The sequence below is a fragment of the Hemiscyllium ocellatum genome, chromosome 4 (assembly GCF_020745735.1).
Source record: "Hemiscyllium ocellatum isolate sHemOce1 chromosome 4, sHemOce1.pat.X.cur, whole genome shotgun sequence".
Lineage (NCBI taxonomy): Eukaryota > Metazoa > Chordata > Chondrichthyes > Orectolobiformes > Hemiscylliidae > Hemiscyllium > Hemiscyllium ocellatum.
Genome location: NC_083404.1, coordinates 28,275,698 through 28,291,689, shown reverse-complemented (window position 1 = coordinate 28,291,689; position 15,992 = coordinate 28,275,698). Strand labels below are relative to the sequence as shown.

At 39.2% G+C, this 15,992-nt stretch overlaps 1 protein-coding gene across 1 annotated transcript in view; it reads right to left on the bottom strand.

Annotated features, from left to right (window-relative positions):
• reck (reversion-inducing-cysteine-rich protein with kazal motifs) overlaps nt 1-15,992 on the bottom strand; it is a 177,087-nt gene that overhangs the window by 77,613 nt on the left and 83,482 nt on the right. The window contains exons 13-14 of the mRNA XM_060824192.1: nt 14,349-14,616; nt 7,982-8,161 (exon numbers count right to left, since the gene is read on the bottom strand). Coding sequence (XP_060680175.1) covers nt 7,982-8,161; nt 14,349-14,616 — 448 coding nt within the window. The remainder of the gene's footprint in view (nt 1-7,981; nt 8,162-14,348; nt 14,617-15,992) is intronic.

The following is a 15,992-nucleotide window of genomic DNA, read 5'->3' as shown; positions in this document are numbered from 1 at the left end:
TATCCACCCGTCCGAAGAAACGTTTGTACTGAACTTAGAAATCCAATTTTCAATAGAAAGCATATCCCTTTCATTGATCTCCTGATTATTTCTCTTTGTATTAATGTATCAAAAAGCAATTGTGGTCAATAGATGGAATAATGTTACAAGTTAAGGGAATAGGACATGCAGATTCAATTCAGTCTAGACTTCAAAAATCATACATCTTGGAGTAAATAGCAGTGTAGTATCCGTCTCTGAGCAAGAAGGCCTTGGTGCAAGTTCCACCCAGTCCAGAGATGTGCAACAGCATCGCTGAAAAGGCTGTTTAAAAAAATCAACATCATAGTTCGAACTTCCACTTAGGTGTACTGGCATTTTGGCATAATTCTCCACAAATTGCAGACCAACCACAAAAAGCAGCAGAAACTTAAGCACAAATTACATTTAGCACAAAGAGTTTTCCAAATTTTCACACTACTTTAAAAATTGTCACGCTAGAAAGAAGGACTTACTACCAGTTCCATACATAAACGGAACTGCATTCCATTGGAGAGACAACAGCCCAGTGGTGTTATCGCTAGACTGTTGATCCAGAAAGTCAGCTAATGTTCTGGGGACCCAGGTTCAAATCCTAACATGGCAGATGCTGGAATGTGAATTCAATAAAGAATCTGCAATTAAAGTCTAACGATGACCATGGAAAAATTGTCAATTGTTGGAAAACCCATCTGGTTCACTAATCTCCTTCAGGGAAAGAAACTGTCACCCTTACTTGATCTGGCCTACATGTGACCTCCAGCAACGTGGTTAACTCTGCCCTTTGTGGAATTAGGGATGGGCAACAAATGCTGGCCAAACCAGAGACCTCCACATCTCGTGAATTAAAACAAAGCAGATAAAGGTATCAGGGAAGGGTTTTTGCCTGAAACGTCGATTTTCCTGCTCCTTGGATGTTGCTTGAACTGCTGTGCTTTTCCAGGACCACTCTAATCTAAATAAAGGTATCACACTATATACAGTCTCCTTTTAGGGCTGCTGTGGCACAGTGATACTGCCTCTACCTCAGGGTGAGAAGACCTGGGTTCAAGGCTCATCTGCACCAAAGGTGTGTCATAACATCTCTGAATAGGTTAAACAAAATTATCTCTTTGTCCTCCTTTCAGTGGTGCCATTCTAACTCCTTAATTTGCAATAGAATGAGAACATTGTGTCACAGAGTCAGAGTCATACAGCAGGGAAACAGTCTTTTCAGCCCAGCCAGTCCATGTTGAACATGATCCCAAACTAAAGTAGTCCCATCTGCTTGCTCCAGGCCCATATTCCTCCAAATCGTTCATATTCATGTAATTATCCAAAAGTAATTTAAATGTTGTAATTGCACCCACATCCACCACTTCCTCAGGACGTTTGTTCACGCACTTTTGTTCAAAAAAGTTAACAAAGGAATTTAGAATATAGAACATTCATACAAGTCTGGGACAAAATTCTCTTACAAATCAAAAATCCGATAAACCAAATCATGCTCCTAAGGAGTACGAGTCAATCTAAGCTATCGCTAGTTTTCCAATCTTTCCTTAGTATTCAATCTTCTTAATTTACTCTTAAAAGCATTATTTTCTTTTCATATCCTTTCCAGTGCATTACTTCTTGTTTAATTACAATGTTCAGTACAATTATAACATTTTAAAACTTTTTAAATGACTCACAGAATTGTTGCACTGCAGAAGGCAGCTATTTGGCCCATCAGGCACGCACCAGCTCTTCGAAGGAAGATGATTACCTACGGTCACCTGCTTCATCTCCACATCTTGCATACTATTTCTATCCAAATAATCATCCAATGCCATTTTCAATGTCTTAATTGAATGGGCCTCCACCACACTTGCAGGCACTAATGGTGAAGAAGTTCCTTCTTACATCACCCTTGCTTCATTTGTACATAGTTTTAGATCTATGCCCTCTCATTCTTCTTCTTGTTAGGGAGCGGGAGCAGCTCCTCCCCACCTAATTTATCCAATATGCTCATGGAGCATCCAATATGCTCAGGAGATTTATCCAATCTCCTCTCACTTTACTTCTCTTCAACAAGAACAATCTCAACTTTTTCAATCTAACCTCAATTGAAGTTTCTCATCTACACTCTCCAATGCATTCACACCTTTTCTACAATGTGGCACCCACAACTGTACACAATACTCCCAGCTGAGGTCTACCAAACATCTTACAAGTTCAACATCATCGCCTTGCTCTTGTACTCTGCCTCTACTAATAAAGTCTAGTATGCTACATGCTTTACTAACTGCTCTCCACTTGTCCTACCATCTTTAATGATCTGAGCATACATTCACCTAAGTCCCCCTGTTCCTCATCCCTTACAATCCCCTATTTTATATTGTCTTTCAAATGTTCTACTTACCAAAGGGCATCATCTCATACTTCTCTGCATTGAACCTCATCTGTCACCTGTTCTGACACAGAGACAGGCACCAAACCAAATCGACATTTTTATGTTTATATTTGCAACACAGTTAAATTTAAACTTTCAAACACTCTCAAAACTGACCTCAATAGTTCTTAACCAGACTTTTGATTATTTTCATAGTCTGGGCTTGATTATTCAATTCTCAACGCCTATTTGTATTTTAAACAGAAGATTTAGCAATTTATTAACAAGACAGTAACTTCAGCACTGTAAAACTAACAAAGTAATCTAATTGGTCTACACAATAAACATAAAACCTTATATTTGAGCCCCATTTCCATTCACACAAAAGATGGACAAATACAAAGTTAAGGAATAAAAAGAAAAAAAACAAAACTGGCCAGATTACTTTAGTCGTTTTCATGATGTGTTGTTCCACAGGCACATCAGGGCAGGGCTTATACCATTAATGGTAGGGAATATATTAATGATCTGGATTTTGGTGTATAGGGAACAATTTCAAAGTTTGTAGATGTCACAAATTTGGATGAATTGTGAGGAGCTCAGTGAAGTGTTGATGGTTTCCTGGTTGATTTTCTGTACATGTCAATCAGGTCGCCCTTACAGATAAAGGCAATAATACCTATAACTTAGTTTCTATTGTGAGTTTCAAAGAGTTACTCATGGGAGATTAGGCCAGAAGTTCTCAAATCTTCATCTTGTAGCACTAACAACCATATTCCTTCTTTCACTAAAAACACACTCCAATACTCAATTCGTCTGCAGAATATATTGACCAGGAACCAACCTGCAATTAACTTCCAGGTCTGGGCTTACAAATAAACAAAAGCTTGTTTGATCTGTTTCCCTTTTAATATGAGCTGTTACACAAAGTCATCTTTAGTTCACAGTTCTTAATTCAATCCAGAAGAATAAAATAAAAATAATCAAAAATCAGCGATGCTCTAACACATCAATCTGCCCACTATTCAATTACAAAGTAATTAGAAACAATTTAACAGACTCCTGCTTGTTCTAAACCTTATTACATTAATATAAAGAACTTGTTAATACCAATAAATCTGTTGGGCAGATTGGGAGACTTTGGAGCTCACATACACGTGTTCAACATTGAACCACTGAGTCCATTTTGAACTCCCTAAGATAAAGTGATGTCAATCAGGTGTGCTCTGGCTCCTTTTGTGTCCCTGTACTAATATGTTACTGATTTAACTCTACTATTGGTAATAGGCTGAGCAAAGTAGCAATATTTTTGTTATTTTTACATTTGAAGAGAAGCACAATTAAATAGTGCAACCAAATAAAGTCTGTTGGACTGACTTAACTCCCCAGTTTCATTTTTAATAATCTCAATTCATGTTTATAGTCCAGTTCATATGGTAACAAAGAACTCAGGTAAATTACAAACAATTTTGCATTTGAAAGTGATGTTCTGTTGCTTCGCAAGTATAAACAAATATGGAAGAGAACCACATAAAAGACGAGGTCCGAGTGGTGTAACTTTTACTATCTGGTTATCTGAGTTATATCATGGTAGCAGAGAATGGTTACTTAAAAGTTAAAGAAAGAACACTGTAGCCCAATCTTCACACTACTTTGATATACACTCAGATTATGACAACCACCTGATGAAGGAGCAGTGTTGGACTATAACCTGGTGTTGTGATTTTTAACTTTGTCCACCACAGTCCCAACACCGGTGACTCCAAGTCATGACTAACATTACCTAGTCTGGCCTGTAGGTGACTCCATTACTTCATCAATCGGTTGATTTTGTAACCGTCCTCTCAGAAGCCACACAATGCTCAGGAGGGGCAAACTTTTGACAGTTCATGAAGGCAGTCCATCTACCTTATCTGAAATTAATGATGTGCAATAAATGCTGACCTCAGGTGTGGCACCGACATCTTGTGAATTTTTTTAAAAATTCAAACACAACTGAAATGCATTGATTCAAGCTAAAGAACATCAATCATTATTCTACATTACCATCATAATGATCATAATGGAGAATGGTAAGAATACATCTACATAAGAATCCTTGACACTAAAGTTTATTTGCCATCGCCTGCACAACTGGATAATCAAAATGCTACTGAGAATTTTTGCCTTAACCTACAACTCTTGTTTTTTAGGATTGCCAGTAAATTTAAATAACATGGATTTGGTGTCAGACCTTTGATACTTGTGAAATAATAAGGTTCCCATTATCACTGAAGGAACTAAGACTTTAGAGGAAAAGTTTCCTCCCATTGCTTTTTTGTAGTTTCAGTGAATAGATTCTAATGAACCCAGCTAGGGAACTTAAGTACGGGATTATGTTCTGCATGGACTAGTTGGATGGAAAGTTCCATTTCTGTTGCGTGACTCTATAACTACATCTCACATTCAGGCCCTGCCTATTTTTTTTTGATCAAGTATGCACAGACAATCCCAACTCTGCGAATCTGAGCTTTAAGAATTATTGGCCAAACTTCCTACTGGTTGGTTCAGTGGCAAAGGGTGGAAACCACCGGTGTGAGATATGTTAAGATTTGAGACAGGAGGCCTGGGAGGACCCTAAAGAGGAATGCAGGATGGGTAGAAAGCCTGCTTCTGATACGGTGCTCAAAAGTTTACAAATAAAGAATAACATATAAAGTCTCCCTCCAGCCCACACTCGCATCAATCCCTACAATGTCTACACCTCACCCATGTTGCGCTTCCACATTTCAGGGATTCTATGATTCTACGTCAACATTAGCCCTTGAACTCGCCCTGTGGCACCCACTCATCCACCATGACATGTAAGACCATGTACCCACTCTCCTACACCCTACATGCCAACCTAAGACCTTGAATAAACTCCCATCACCACATTCACTTTGCCAATATTTAGTGTGCACCCAACCCACATGTCCATTTCACTGTACACAAACTCCAGGGTCCCTACTTCCTGTATACCAACTAATGCCCTTGTACACACCCCGCATGGCCCCCACACGTTCCGTTCCAATTTACAACCTGCAGACCTTTATGGCTCCTTATGCCAACAATCCATACCACCTACCCACCACACTGTGCCCTTTCATCTACCATGCCAACTTTCATAATACCTCAGGACACACACACACACGAAAAAAAGAAATTTCCATGAAATGAAGTGTACTGCAGATTTCATTATGTCTTTAAAAAGCAAATCAATAATAACACACGCACTACATGTGCTACATGGGCAGCACAGTGGTTTAATGCAGGTAGCATGAGGGCTCAGTGGTTAGCACTGCTGCCTCACAGTGCAGGGGACCCAGGTTTGATTCTAACCTTGGGGACTGTGAGTGGAGTTTGCATGCTCACCCAATGTCTGCATAGGTTTTCACAGGGTGCTCTGGTTTCCTCCCACACCCAAGAACATGCAGGTGGGTGGTTTGACAATTCTAATTTGCCCATAGTGTCCAGGTTAGCAGGCTAGGTGGTTTAGCCATAGAAATGCGATGTTACAGGTGCAAGGTGGGGGACTGGGTCTGGGCAGGATGCTCTTCAAAGGATCGGTGCAGAGTCAATGGGTTGAATGGCCTCATTTTGCACTGTAGGGATTCTACAAGTCTACATTTAGATTCCTTCAGTACATTAAAGCTTTATTATAACCATTTAGTTCATTTGCAACAAGCACTGGAATTCATATAAAACTACTTGGAGCTGTTATGAAAACGATGAAATGGAAGGTGCACCACAGTGATGACGAACCTAACTGAATTCAGCCATGCTGCACAAATGCAGTAAAAGAAAATCTGCAGGCTTGTGTTGACAGTGAAATTGAAAGAAAGTTCTTTTTCAAATTGTCTACGTTTGAAGTTTTAAATAGCTCCACAACCTTGAAAAGTCCCTTTGACAGCCCCAAGGAGTTTATGAAATTCTTACTCACAAGCATATCCTCTTTTGAAAAATCCAAAAGGGCACCTCGCCTCCTGCTAAAAGTATCATGGGGTCACATCCAAAGATGTGCTTTAAAAGGGACACCAAAAGAGTAGCCTGGCTATCCAAACAAATTCATAAGCTTCGGACCTGCTCTTGTTTGGCTCAATCTGAACATAGTGGGGGTTTGAGACAGCTAACTCACCAAAATCATGCGGGACAGGAGGCAGGTGATAATTTAAATGGCTGGTTGCTGCAATAAATTGTGCACATGCAAAACCTGTGTTGACTCCATTCCTGGCACATAAAATTATCAAGTGCCAAGTTTCAGAGCAGGACTTGCAATTTTGGGCTATTTCGCGGCGATGGAAATGCTTTCCATCCTGGGGAGAATGTGGCTCTCAGTAAGTCATTGACACTTGCTCTCAATGCACCAACTGTATTTCTGTGTTAATAAATGTATGATTATTTTGAAATCCTTATCTGTTCCGAGTGATAAAAATACTAGACAAACAACATTCTGTGATGAAAATGTCAGCCACAAAGATGGCTGAAGTAACCAGATGTTTAGTTTGATCCCTGGATGGAGTTCCTCAGTTGAACTTTAAGATCTCAGTTTTCTGACACTGACAGGTCAATGCTGGGGCCAGAGATATATTCAGTATCTGTCAGCTTTGTTAAAAGCAGTCTGAGGTTTAAACAACTTCTTTGAACACTGTCAAAGGGTGACACTGACAACATTTAAGCCAATGCCCTTAATAGGCTGTTGGTCAAACCACTTGCCTCCTCGTCATTATCGTTAGCAAAGGAAGACCAAGCAACCGAACAGAATGTGAAGCTCTTTTAAGAACAATATCAGAGATTCTTTGTATGGAAATCAGGTGCTATTGTTCTTGGTCAGGCCTGGCAAAATTAGCAACGCCCCCTTTTCATTGTTCCTACTGAGTAGCTAGAAATACTGATAAACAGAGAAAAACCATTCTGTGCGAAAACGAAGAGGGAACAATTTACTTCTAAAGAAGAGATAAACAGAACTGAAAACCCGCCTTAAAGTGAAATGTTAACAGATGGAAATGAAGGATGGTCACCAGATGCCAGAGTAGGAGCTTCTGACAGGACCGATATTCTTTTTTTTATGCTTTTCACTCTACCCAAATATAACCACAATTGCCAGCAACATATGGAGTTGAACAAATGAGGAAGAATGCTAGCAGTCAAGATTCTGGACAAATACAAAATTATACAAGTCTGCCTTCTGATTATGAAATTTGTATATCAACTGACTAACTAGATGATTTGTACTTATTAAAAAGTTCAAGTTTAGTATATTTGGCATAGTGTCTGTATCAAAATTCCATCTTTTAACTTTACTGCAGCGTATGAACGAGTTTCCAAACTCAATAACTTTTAATTATGTACAGATGTCATAGGTCCTTTGAATTTTGCAACTCTCTGACTTCAAATTCAATTCCATTTCTCTGCCCAACCACTTACTTGTATTTTCACAGTACATTTTTATGTCCCTTTCCTGAATGAAAAACTTGCCTATGAAGAACATACTTCTAGGCTTTCTGTTATGACTCCTCGCTTCAGAAAACTTCACATACCTGTAAACAGGAATAATGTTTGGCATTTTACGAGTAACTAAAGAGCGATTCTTACCTGTTGTTAAAATTAGTGCAGTACTTGAGACCTTGACAACCCAGTTGACATGGTTCTCTGACATCAGCCAAGCATGTAAACATGGCAGCTTCCAGAGGATTATATTCACAGACCCTATCAAATTCTTGCCAGTGAGTTGTGCCTCTCCACCTGCTGCTATATAATTTAATACAGAGGTCCCTGTCAAAATAAGATTATTAGTTAAAAATGGAAACAGCCTCAAAATGAATGTACAAATAAAAGTAATGCTGAAGAAACTCAGCAGGTCCAGCAGCATCTGTGGAGAGAGCAATGAAGATAACATTTCTAATCTAAGACGACTTTTCTTCAGAATTTAGTTCAACAATATCATTAAGATTGCTGATTTGTACCTCTAAGATTGCCTAACTGTATTGTTGCTTCAAATTGTAATTAAAACCATCATCTGCATATTTGTTACTTCGAGACTTCTTAATCTGAATGCCAGCCTCACATGTTCTGGCATCCATTGACTAGAGGTAGTGCCTGTATTCACACCATGATCACTGTGACAGAGAGTCGGTCCTCCTGAAATTGTCTTTAACAATTTTTTGATGGATTTCCCTTTTAGCTTTTTTCTGAGAGACTCACCCACAGTTAGCAATGATGCCAAATGAATCTAGTGCTGGACAGAATCTCCAACAAAATTTCTGACAACAAAATCACCATCTGAAAAACCATTTTTGTGACATCACAACCTGGGAAGGAACTTACTGGTAAGCAGCTGGACAGTTTGGCTAATAATCCAGAAAGTAAAGGCAGAGCATTTCAGCCCTGTGGAATATGTGTGAACAGCAGTACAGTTCCAAGTCAGGATCCGGTGAGATTTGGAGGGGATCTTGCAGGAGGAAGTGATGTTCCCATGTATCTGCTGCCCTTGTTCTTCCAGTTGGTACATGCTGTGTGTTTTGAAGGTACTGTTTAAGGACCATTGATGAGTTGTTGCAGTGACCACAAAGTTTGGGGCTAAGAAACACAATAACGTTCCTCTCCAAAACTACAATGATTACAAACAGCAAAGGTTAGGATTCCAGCTGTCTCTGATAACAGTATTCAGAATACATTAATTATCCTGAATCTTGTAACAAAATAATAACACCCTCATAGTTTTCTATTATGCCAATCTAATAAAGGGGAGAGTCAATAATAAGAAGAGACCTGTCAGATAGCTAGAGCTTACAAAGTGTCAAAGTTGGAACCATACTACCCTTGCAATCAAATTGGGCTTGAGGGAATCAAGCAAGAATTATATAGTTCCACTGCCATGAAATACAGAATTCCCAAATTAAGCGTTTGATGAGGCTATCCACAAAGAATATGAGTGGCTGAATTTAGGCTTGCTAAGGGAATTCTTCATAACCCCAAGGAGCATAGAATTCCAAAATGTAGCTGATACCCAACCTGTATCTAAAGGGGATCAAGATATTACTGATGCCAATCTTCAGTCAGTTCAATTCAGTCCAAATGATATCAAGAAATGGGTGGAGGCACTGGATATAGCAAAGGCTTGTGGACCCTGACAACAGCCTGGTGCTGTACTGAAGACTTGTGCTCCAGAACTTGCTGCACTCATAGCCAAGCTGTTCCAGTACAGCTACAATACTGGCATCTACCCAACAATGTGGAAAGTTGCCCAGGTAGATCGTGTGTACAAAAAGGAGGACAAAATCCAACCTTGCCAATTACTGCCCACAGTCTACTCTTGATCACTGACAAAATAATGGGAGGTATCATCAAAAGTGCTTCTGAAGCAACTCTTGTTTGGCAACAGTCTACTCAATTCAGGTTCCTTCAGGGTCACTCAGTTCCTGACCTCATTACAGCTTTGGTCTAAAAATGGACAGAGGTGTTCAATTCCACACGTGAAGTAAGTGTGACTGCCCTGGAAACGAAGGTTGCATTTGACTGAATGTGGCATCAAGGAGTCAATGGAATTCAAGATAAAACACTCCACTGGTTGATATCATTCAAAACGCATTGGAAGATGGTCATGGTAGTTGGACATCAGTCATCTCAGCCTCAGGACATCTCTGCAGTAGTCACTCAAGATAGTGTCCTTGGCCCAAACATCTTCAGCTGTTTCATCAATGACCTTCCCTCTGTCATCAGACCAGAAATGGAGATGTCCATTTATGATTGTATGATGTTCAATACCATTTGCGACTGCTCAGGTACTGAAGCAGTCCATGTCCAAATGAAACAAGACCTGAATAATATCCAGGCTTGGACTGAAAAGTGGCAAGTAACACTTACCTATGTGTACCAGGCAATGATCATCAAGAAAGAATCTAACCACCATCCCCTGACATTCAGTAACGTCACCATTAATGAATTCCCCATCATTAACATGCTGGGTGTTAGCACTGACGAGTAACTGAACTGAACTAGCCACATAAATGCTGTGGCTACAAAAGCAGGTCAGACGTTAGGAATAATGCAGCAAACAATGCACCTCCTCTCTAAAGCCTATCCACCATCTACGACATGCAAGTTAGATATGTGATGAATCATTCCTACTTGCCCGGATGAGTATAGCTCCAGCACAAGATTTGACACCATCCAAGAGAAAGCAACCTACTTGAGTGGCAATACATCCACTCCCTCCAGTACCAATGTTCAGCAGCATCAATGCTTATAACTAGAGAATGCATTGCAGAAATTCACCAAGGATTCTTAGACACCATCTTTCAAACCCATGACGACTACCATTAGTAGTGATGATAACATAATAGAACTTAATATTCAGTTTGAAAGTGAGAAACTTTGATAAGAAACAACTGTATTCAACTTAAACAAAGGGAATTACCATGAAACAAGGATACAGTTGGCTAACGTGAACTAGGTGGCTCGATTAGCCCAAATGATAGTAAGCAAGCACTGGCAGACTCAAAGAGGTCATTCATGTCGCTCAGCTAAATACATTCCAGTATGGAGGAAACATTTTAAGAGAGGGATAGACCAATCACAGCTAACTAATGAAGTTAAACAGAATACAAAGTTAAAGAAAAGCATAAAAGGATGCCAAAGTCAGTGATAGACCCAGGACCAGAATAAATACAGAATCCAGCAAAAGAGAACTAAAAAAGATAACAAACACAGAGAAAATAAACTACAAGGGCAAAACTAGTGAAGAATACAAAAACTGACAATAAGAGCTTCTTTAAATATATGAAAAGGAAGAGAGGGATCAAAGTGGGCATAGGCCCCTGAGAAAATGAATTTGGGGAAATGGTTGTGGGGAGCAAGGCAATAGCAAAGGAATTAAACAAATATTTTGCATCAGTCTTTATGGTGGAAGATACTTTGATGTTCCATCAATACTAAATAATACAGGGGAGAAACAGACTAGCATCATTGTCACAAAATAGTAATATTAGCCAAACTAATGGGGTTAAAGGCAGATAGGTCCGTTGGCCCTGATGGCTTGCATCCTAAGATCCTAAAAGAGGTAACTTCAGAGATAGTGAATACATTAGTTGTATTTTTCCAAAAAGGGAGAAGTACCAGAGGATAGGGAAAACTGCTCACGTGACACTCCTGTTCAAAGAAAACAAAAGTAGAAAGTGGGTAATTATAGGCTGGTTAGCCAAACATCTATTGTTGGAAAAGCATTAAAATCAATTTTTAAGGAAGTAATAGCAGAACATTTGGAAAATCATATCCTAATCAAGTAGAGTCAGCATAGATTCAAGGGAAATTGTATCTAACTAATTTCTTAGAGAGATTTTCAAGGAAGTGTCGACCAGAGTGGAGAGAGGGGAACCAGGAGATCTATTGTGTAGATTTGCCACTTATTCCAGAAGGCATTTTACAAGGTACCTCACAAAAGGTTAAGTCATAACAGCCTACAATGTTGGAGGTCCTATATTGGCATGCATAGAGAATTGGCTCATGGGCACGAAACATTGAACGGGAGTAAGGGGTTCTTTTTCAGATTGGCAACCTGTGACCAGTGTGGAGTTCCACAGGAATCAGTGTTGGGATTGTAAACGTATACAATATATATTAACGCCTTGAAGGAAGTTGAATGTACTCTAGCCAAGTTTGCGAACAACATAAAAATGAATGACACTGCATTTTGTGAGAAGACAGAAAGATACACACAGGTTAAGTAAGTGGGCAAAATCTTGGCAAATGAAGAATAATATACAATAATGTGAAGGTTTTCATTTTGGAAGGGAGACCAAAAGAACAGAATATTATTAAATACAGAGAAACTGCAATTCAAAGAGACTTGGGAGGTACTTGTGCACAAAACAAAGACGACCAGCACACAGGTGCAGCAGAAAATCAGGTAGGCTAATAGAATGCTGGCCCTTATTTCAAGGGGGTTGGAGTATATAACAGTAGGCAAGTCTTATTGAAACTCAGACCATATCTGTGGGCAGATTTGGGTCCCCTTATTTAGAGAAAGATATCATTTCATTGAAGGCAGTTTAAAGGAGGTTCACTAGAATGATGTCTGATATGGAGGGATTGTCTTATGAGCGAAGGCTAAACAGGTTGGAATTCTGCTCACTAGAATTTAGAGGAGTGAGGGATGTTATCATCCAAACACAGGATTCTTAAAGGGCTTGACAGGAAAAGTGCTACAAAGATGCTGCCTCTCATGGGATAGTCCAGAACCAGAGGGCACAGTTTCAAAATAAAGGGGCAGCAATTAAAGACTAAAATAAGGAGGCACTTCTTCTCTTAGAGAAGGTGTCGTTGCAACTCCTTGCCACAGAGAAATGAGGAGGCAGAGTCCGTGTGTATAATTAAGGCTGAGATAGATTGATTCTTGATCAGTGGGGGAAATCAAGTTTTACAAGGGAAGGGTAGGAAAGTGGACATGAGGAATATTGGATCAACCACGATCCTATTGAATGGTGAAGCAGGCTTAAGAAATCAAACAGCCTACTCCTGTTCCTATTTCTTATAGTCTTGTTTAGAAAATAAGTACAGCAGACATGAGAACACTACCACTTAGCAGCTCCCTTCTTAGCCACTCAACATCCAGACTTGGAAATATAACACTGTCATTTCAGTGTTGCTAGATCAAAGTCCTGGAACTCCCTCCCTAATAGCACTGTCTATCTACGGAATGTGGACTACAGCAATTCAAGAAGGCAATACACCATCATCTGCTCAAGGGAAACAATGGGTAAAAGATACTGGCCTAGCTAGCTCACATCTCAAGAATGAATGCAAACAAATGGTGAGTGAGGCCTCCTCAAACAACCATTTTTCTATGCCTCCTGAAAGAATGCACCCAACATAATAAAACAGACTGTTGAAAACTGTCAGAATTATTGATAATTGAATTATTGCCATTAATGAAAACATTTGAAGACCCTACGACGTAGAACGTGTTAAATGTTTTTCTGTTTCTTTAGGGTTAATAAATAGAGATTTCCTCACTTTGGGCTGCTAGCTACTGTGGCTGAAATGTTATCTGTTGGTGTGCATTCTTTGGACAGTTTATAAATGTAACCATGCTAAATTAGATTCGAGAACTCACTGGTTACCAAATCAAGTTCATTAGTAAAGCTTGCAGTGTGACGAATACGTGCATGCTAGAAGTTACGTACATTAGTACACCAAAATCTATTTTGTGTAGGGAAAAGACATTTGTATACACAATGCACCAATTCAATGAACTACCAATCTCTGCTGCATTCCCACGACAATGCCCAGAACAATCAGAGACTGGTCTTCGAATGAAGGTTGACAGTTAAATGTTCTTGCTGCATCTCCATGTCAATGATGCCCGAACCAATCAGCACACTCTTCTTATGCTATATAAATTGGGTCCCTTTTATCTAATCTATTTTTTGTCCTGGTCCTGATAAGTATGAGATGAAAAGCTTCAAATTCTTGCCTTCTTTTAATAACTTTTAACTTTTGAAACATGCCCAAAATATTTTAAAATGCTGGATGGACACAGTTATGCTAGCGCTAACTGATTTAACCTATGCTAATCTAAACATACTCCATAACGAAGGATTGTGATGTGTGAAGGCTGCTTGTCAATTGAAGAATGAAGATGGATCTCGTTAACAGGCATTCTTTCTCTCATTCAGGAATTCTTCAGATATCACAGGAGCCAAACCAAAGTAGCACCCGAAAAACAGATTAGATATTAAAAACTGATGTTAATTTATTGGATCCTTAAAATCTACAGGTGCTTGAAGGATTGAAAATAAGGAGCAACATTTGTATCAAAACAGATATTGCTCAGTGAAGTAAATGTTTTGACTGGAATCGAGGCAAGTTCTTTTCCATATTCTACGTTTCTTGGGAAATGGTTGAGTATTAAAATATCGAAGCACATCGTAGAAAAATACAAATGTTTTGTTGTTATACCCACCTGCAGATAGAAGTGTTCGCTTTGGAACAACAGTGTAACTTAGCACCATCAACAGCTGTAGCAGGCAGCCCATTTGTACTATTATCTGGGTTACTTGATCCAGAGCTTTCTAGAAAACACTGCCAGAGTGGATCCTGAGGCAGAGGCATTTTCTTACACCCTTCAATAAGTCCGTCAACAATTTCTTGATCTGTTGATTTTGTCATCAGCACTCGTTGACATGTTGTCTGACAAGCTGGGTCTTCTGCTCTGTCACAGCAATATAAACCTAAATAGTTAGAAATTCATTACTACTATTTAACTTTACTGAAATTTTTGTTCGATTAGCTATTTGTCACATTTCTGAACCAACACATACTAAGTTACACTGATACAGCAAGTGCCAGCAGTTCACACCTTATTTGGAGGATCCTGGATAATTAGAACAATGCTCTCAAAGATCTTTGCAGTAATTTTGGAATTTGAAGATTGCTGTAGGACTTTGTAGCATAGTGAATAGAGCTGAGCTTCACAAATGGCTACATCTACAACATACACACCTATTCAACAAAGGTTTTTCTTTCCTAAGTTGAGAAACCCAGATAACACAAAGATAAATCAAGGAGCATTAGTACATGATGCCAAGATTGGCAATTAAAAGATTATCAAATTGTGGACTTACAAGAAAGATATATACAATGGCACATCAAGTAATAGTTCCACTGGTCAGAAATGCAAAGCTTCAACAGCAACTCCTTTTCCTATTGTATCAAAATCAAGGTAAACACCAAGTATCCAATAAATGAATGCTTTAGCTCATCAAGCCTACAGTATTCACCTTTCACAAACATCAATTTGTTTATCAAAATTGTTACAGACATTAGTTTTCCCTTGTGGGCAGTGACCCTAACCGACTGGCATCCAAACCCTCAGCAGCATTCCTGTCCGGTTGTTGAACAACAGGGTATAGGTCCACGCAGGTTCTACTTCTAAATATTTCCTTTTTCGTCCATTATTAAACTTCACTGCTTGGTCCTGAATCTGATATGACATTAGACTAAAGGAAGCCATTCTCTTACAGATAAGAAGTTCAAACAATGAGGGAGAAGATTATTCTGAACATGTTTAAGAAACTAAAAGTTTATTCTCCATTCCATTAGCTGCAAAAGACTTTGCAACCTGCGGGGAAAAAAAAACTAGCTACCTTGAACATTGTTAAACCATTCATCACTTGTCAGGCTTCATTCCTTCAGCTGAACAATTTAGGTCAGCAAGGAAAACAATAATGGGAAAGTGTGGCATGAGGCACTGTGTCATATGGGCAGCAGTTTTGGATAAGTTAGCCTTTTAGGTTTCAAAGAAAACAGACTCTACGTACACCAGCAATGTATTGTTTCAGTCTAGAGGCAGCAAAGGCATGGATGAGGGTCAATTATGGGAAATAAACATTGTAAGTTAGGGGTTGCTTATTAAAATGGATAGAGGACTGGCTGGATAACAGGAAAAAGCAAGTAGATAAAAATGAGTCTTTTCAGATGGATAAGATATAGAGTGGTGTGCACCAGGGATTAGTTCTGGGACTTCAACTGTTCATAATTTATATAAATTAACTGGAGAGACAAAGGTAAGGTTAGCAAATTTGCTGATGTCACAAAGAGGAGTAGG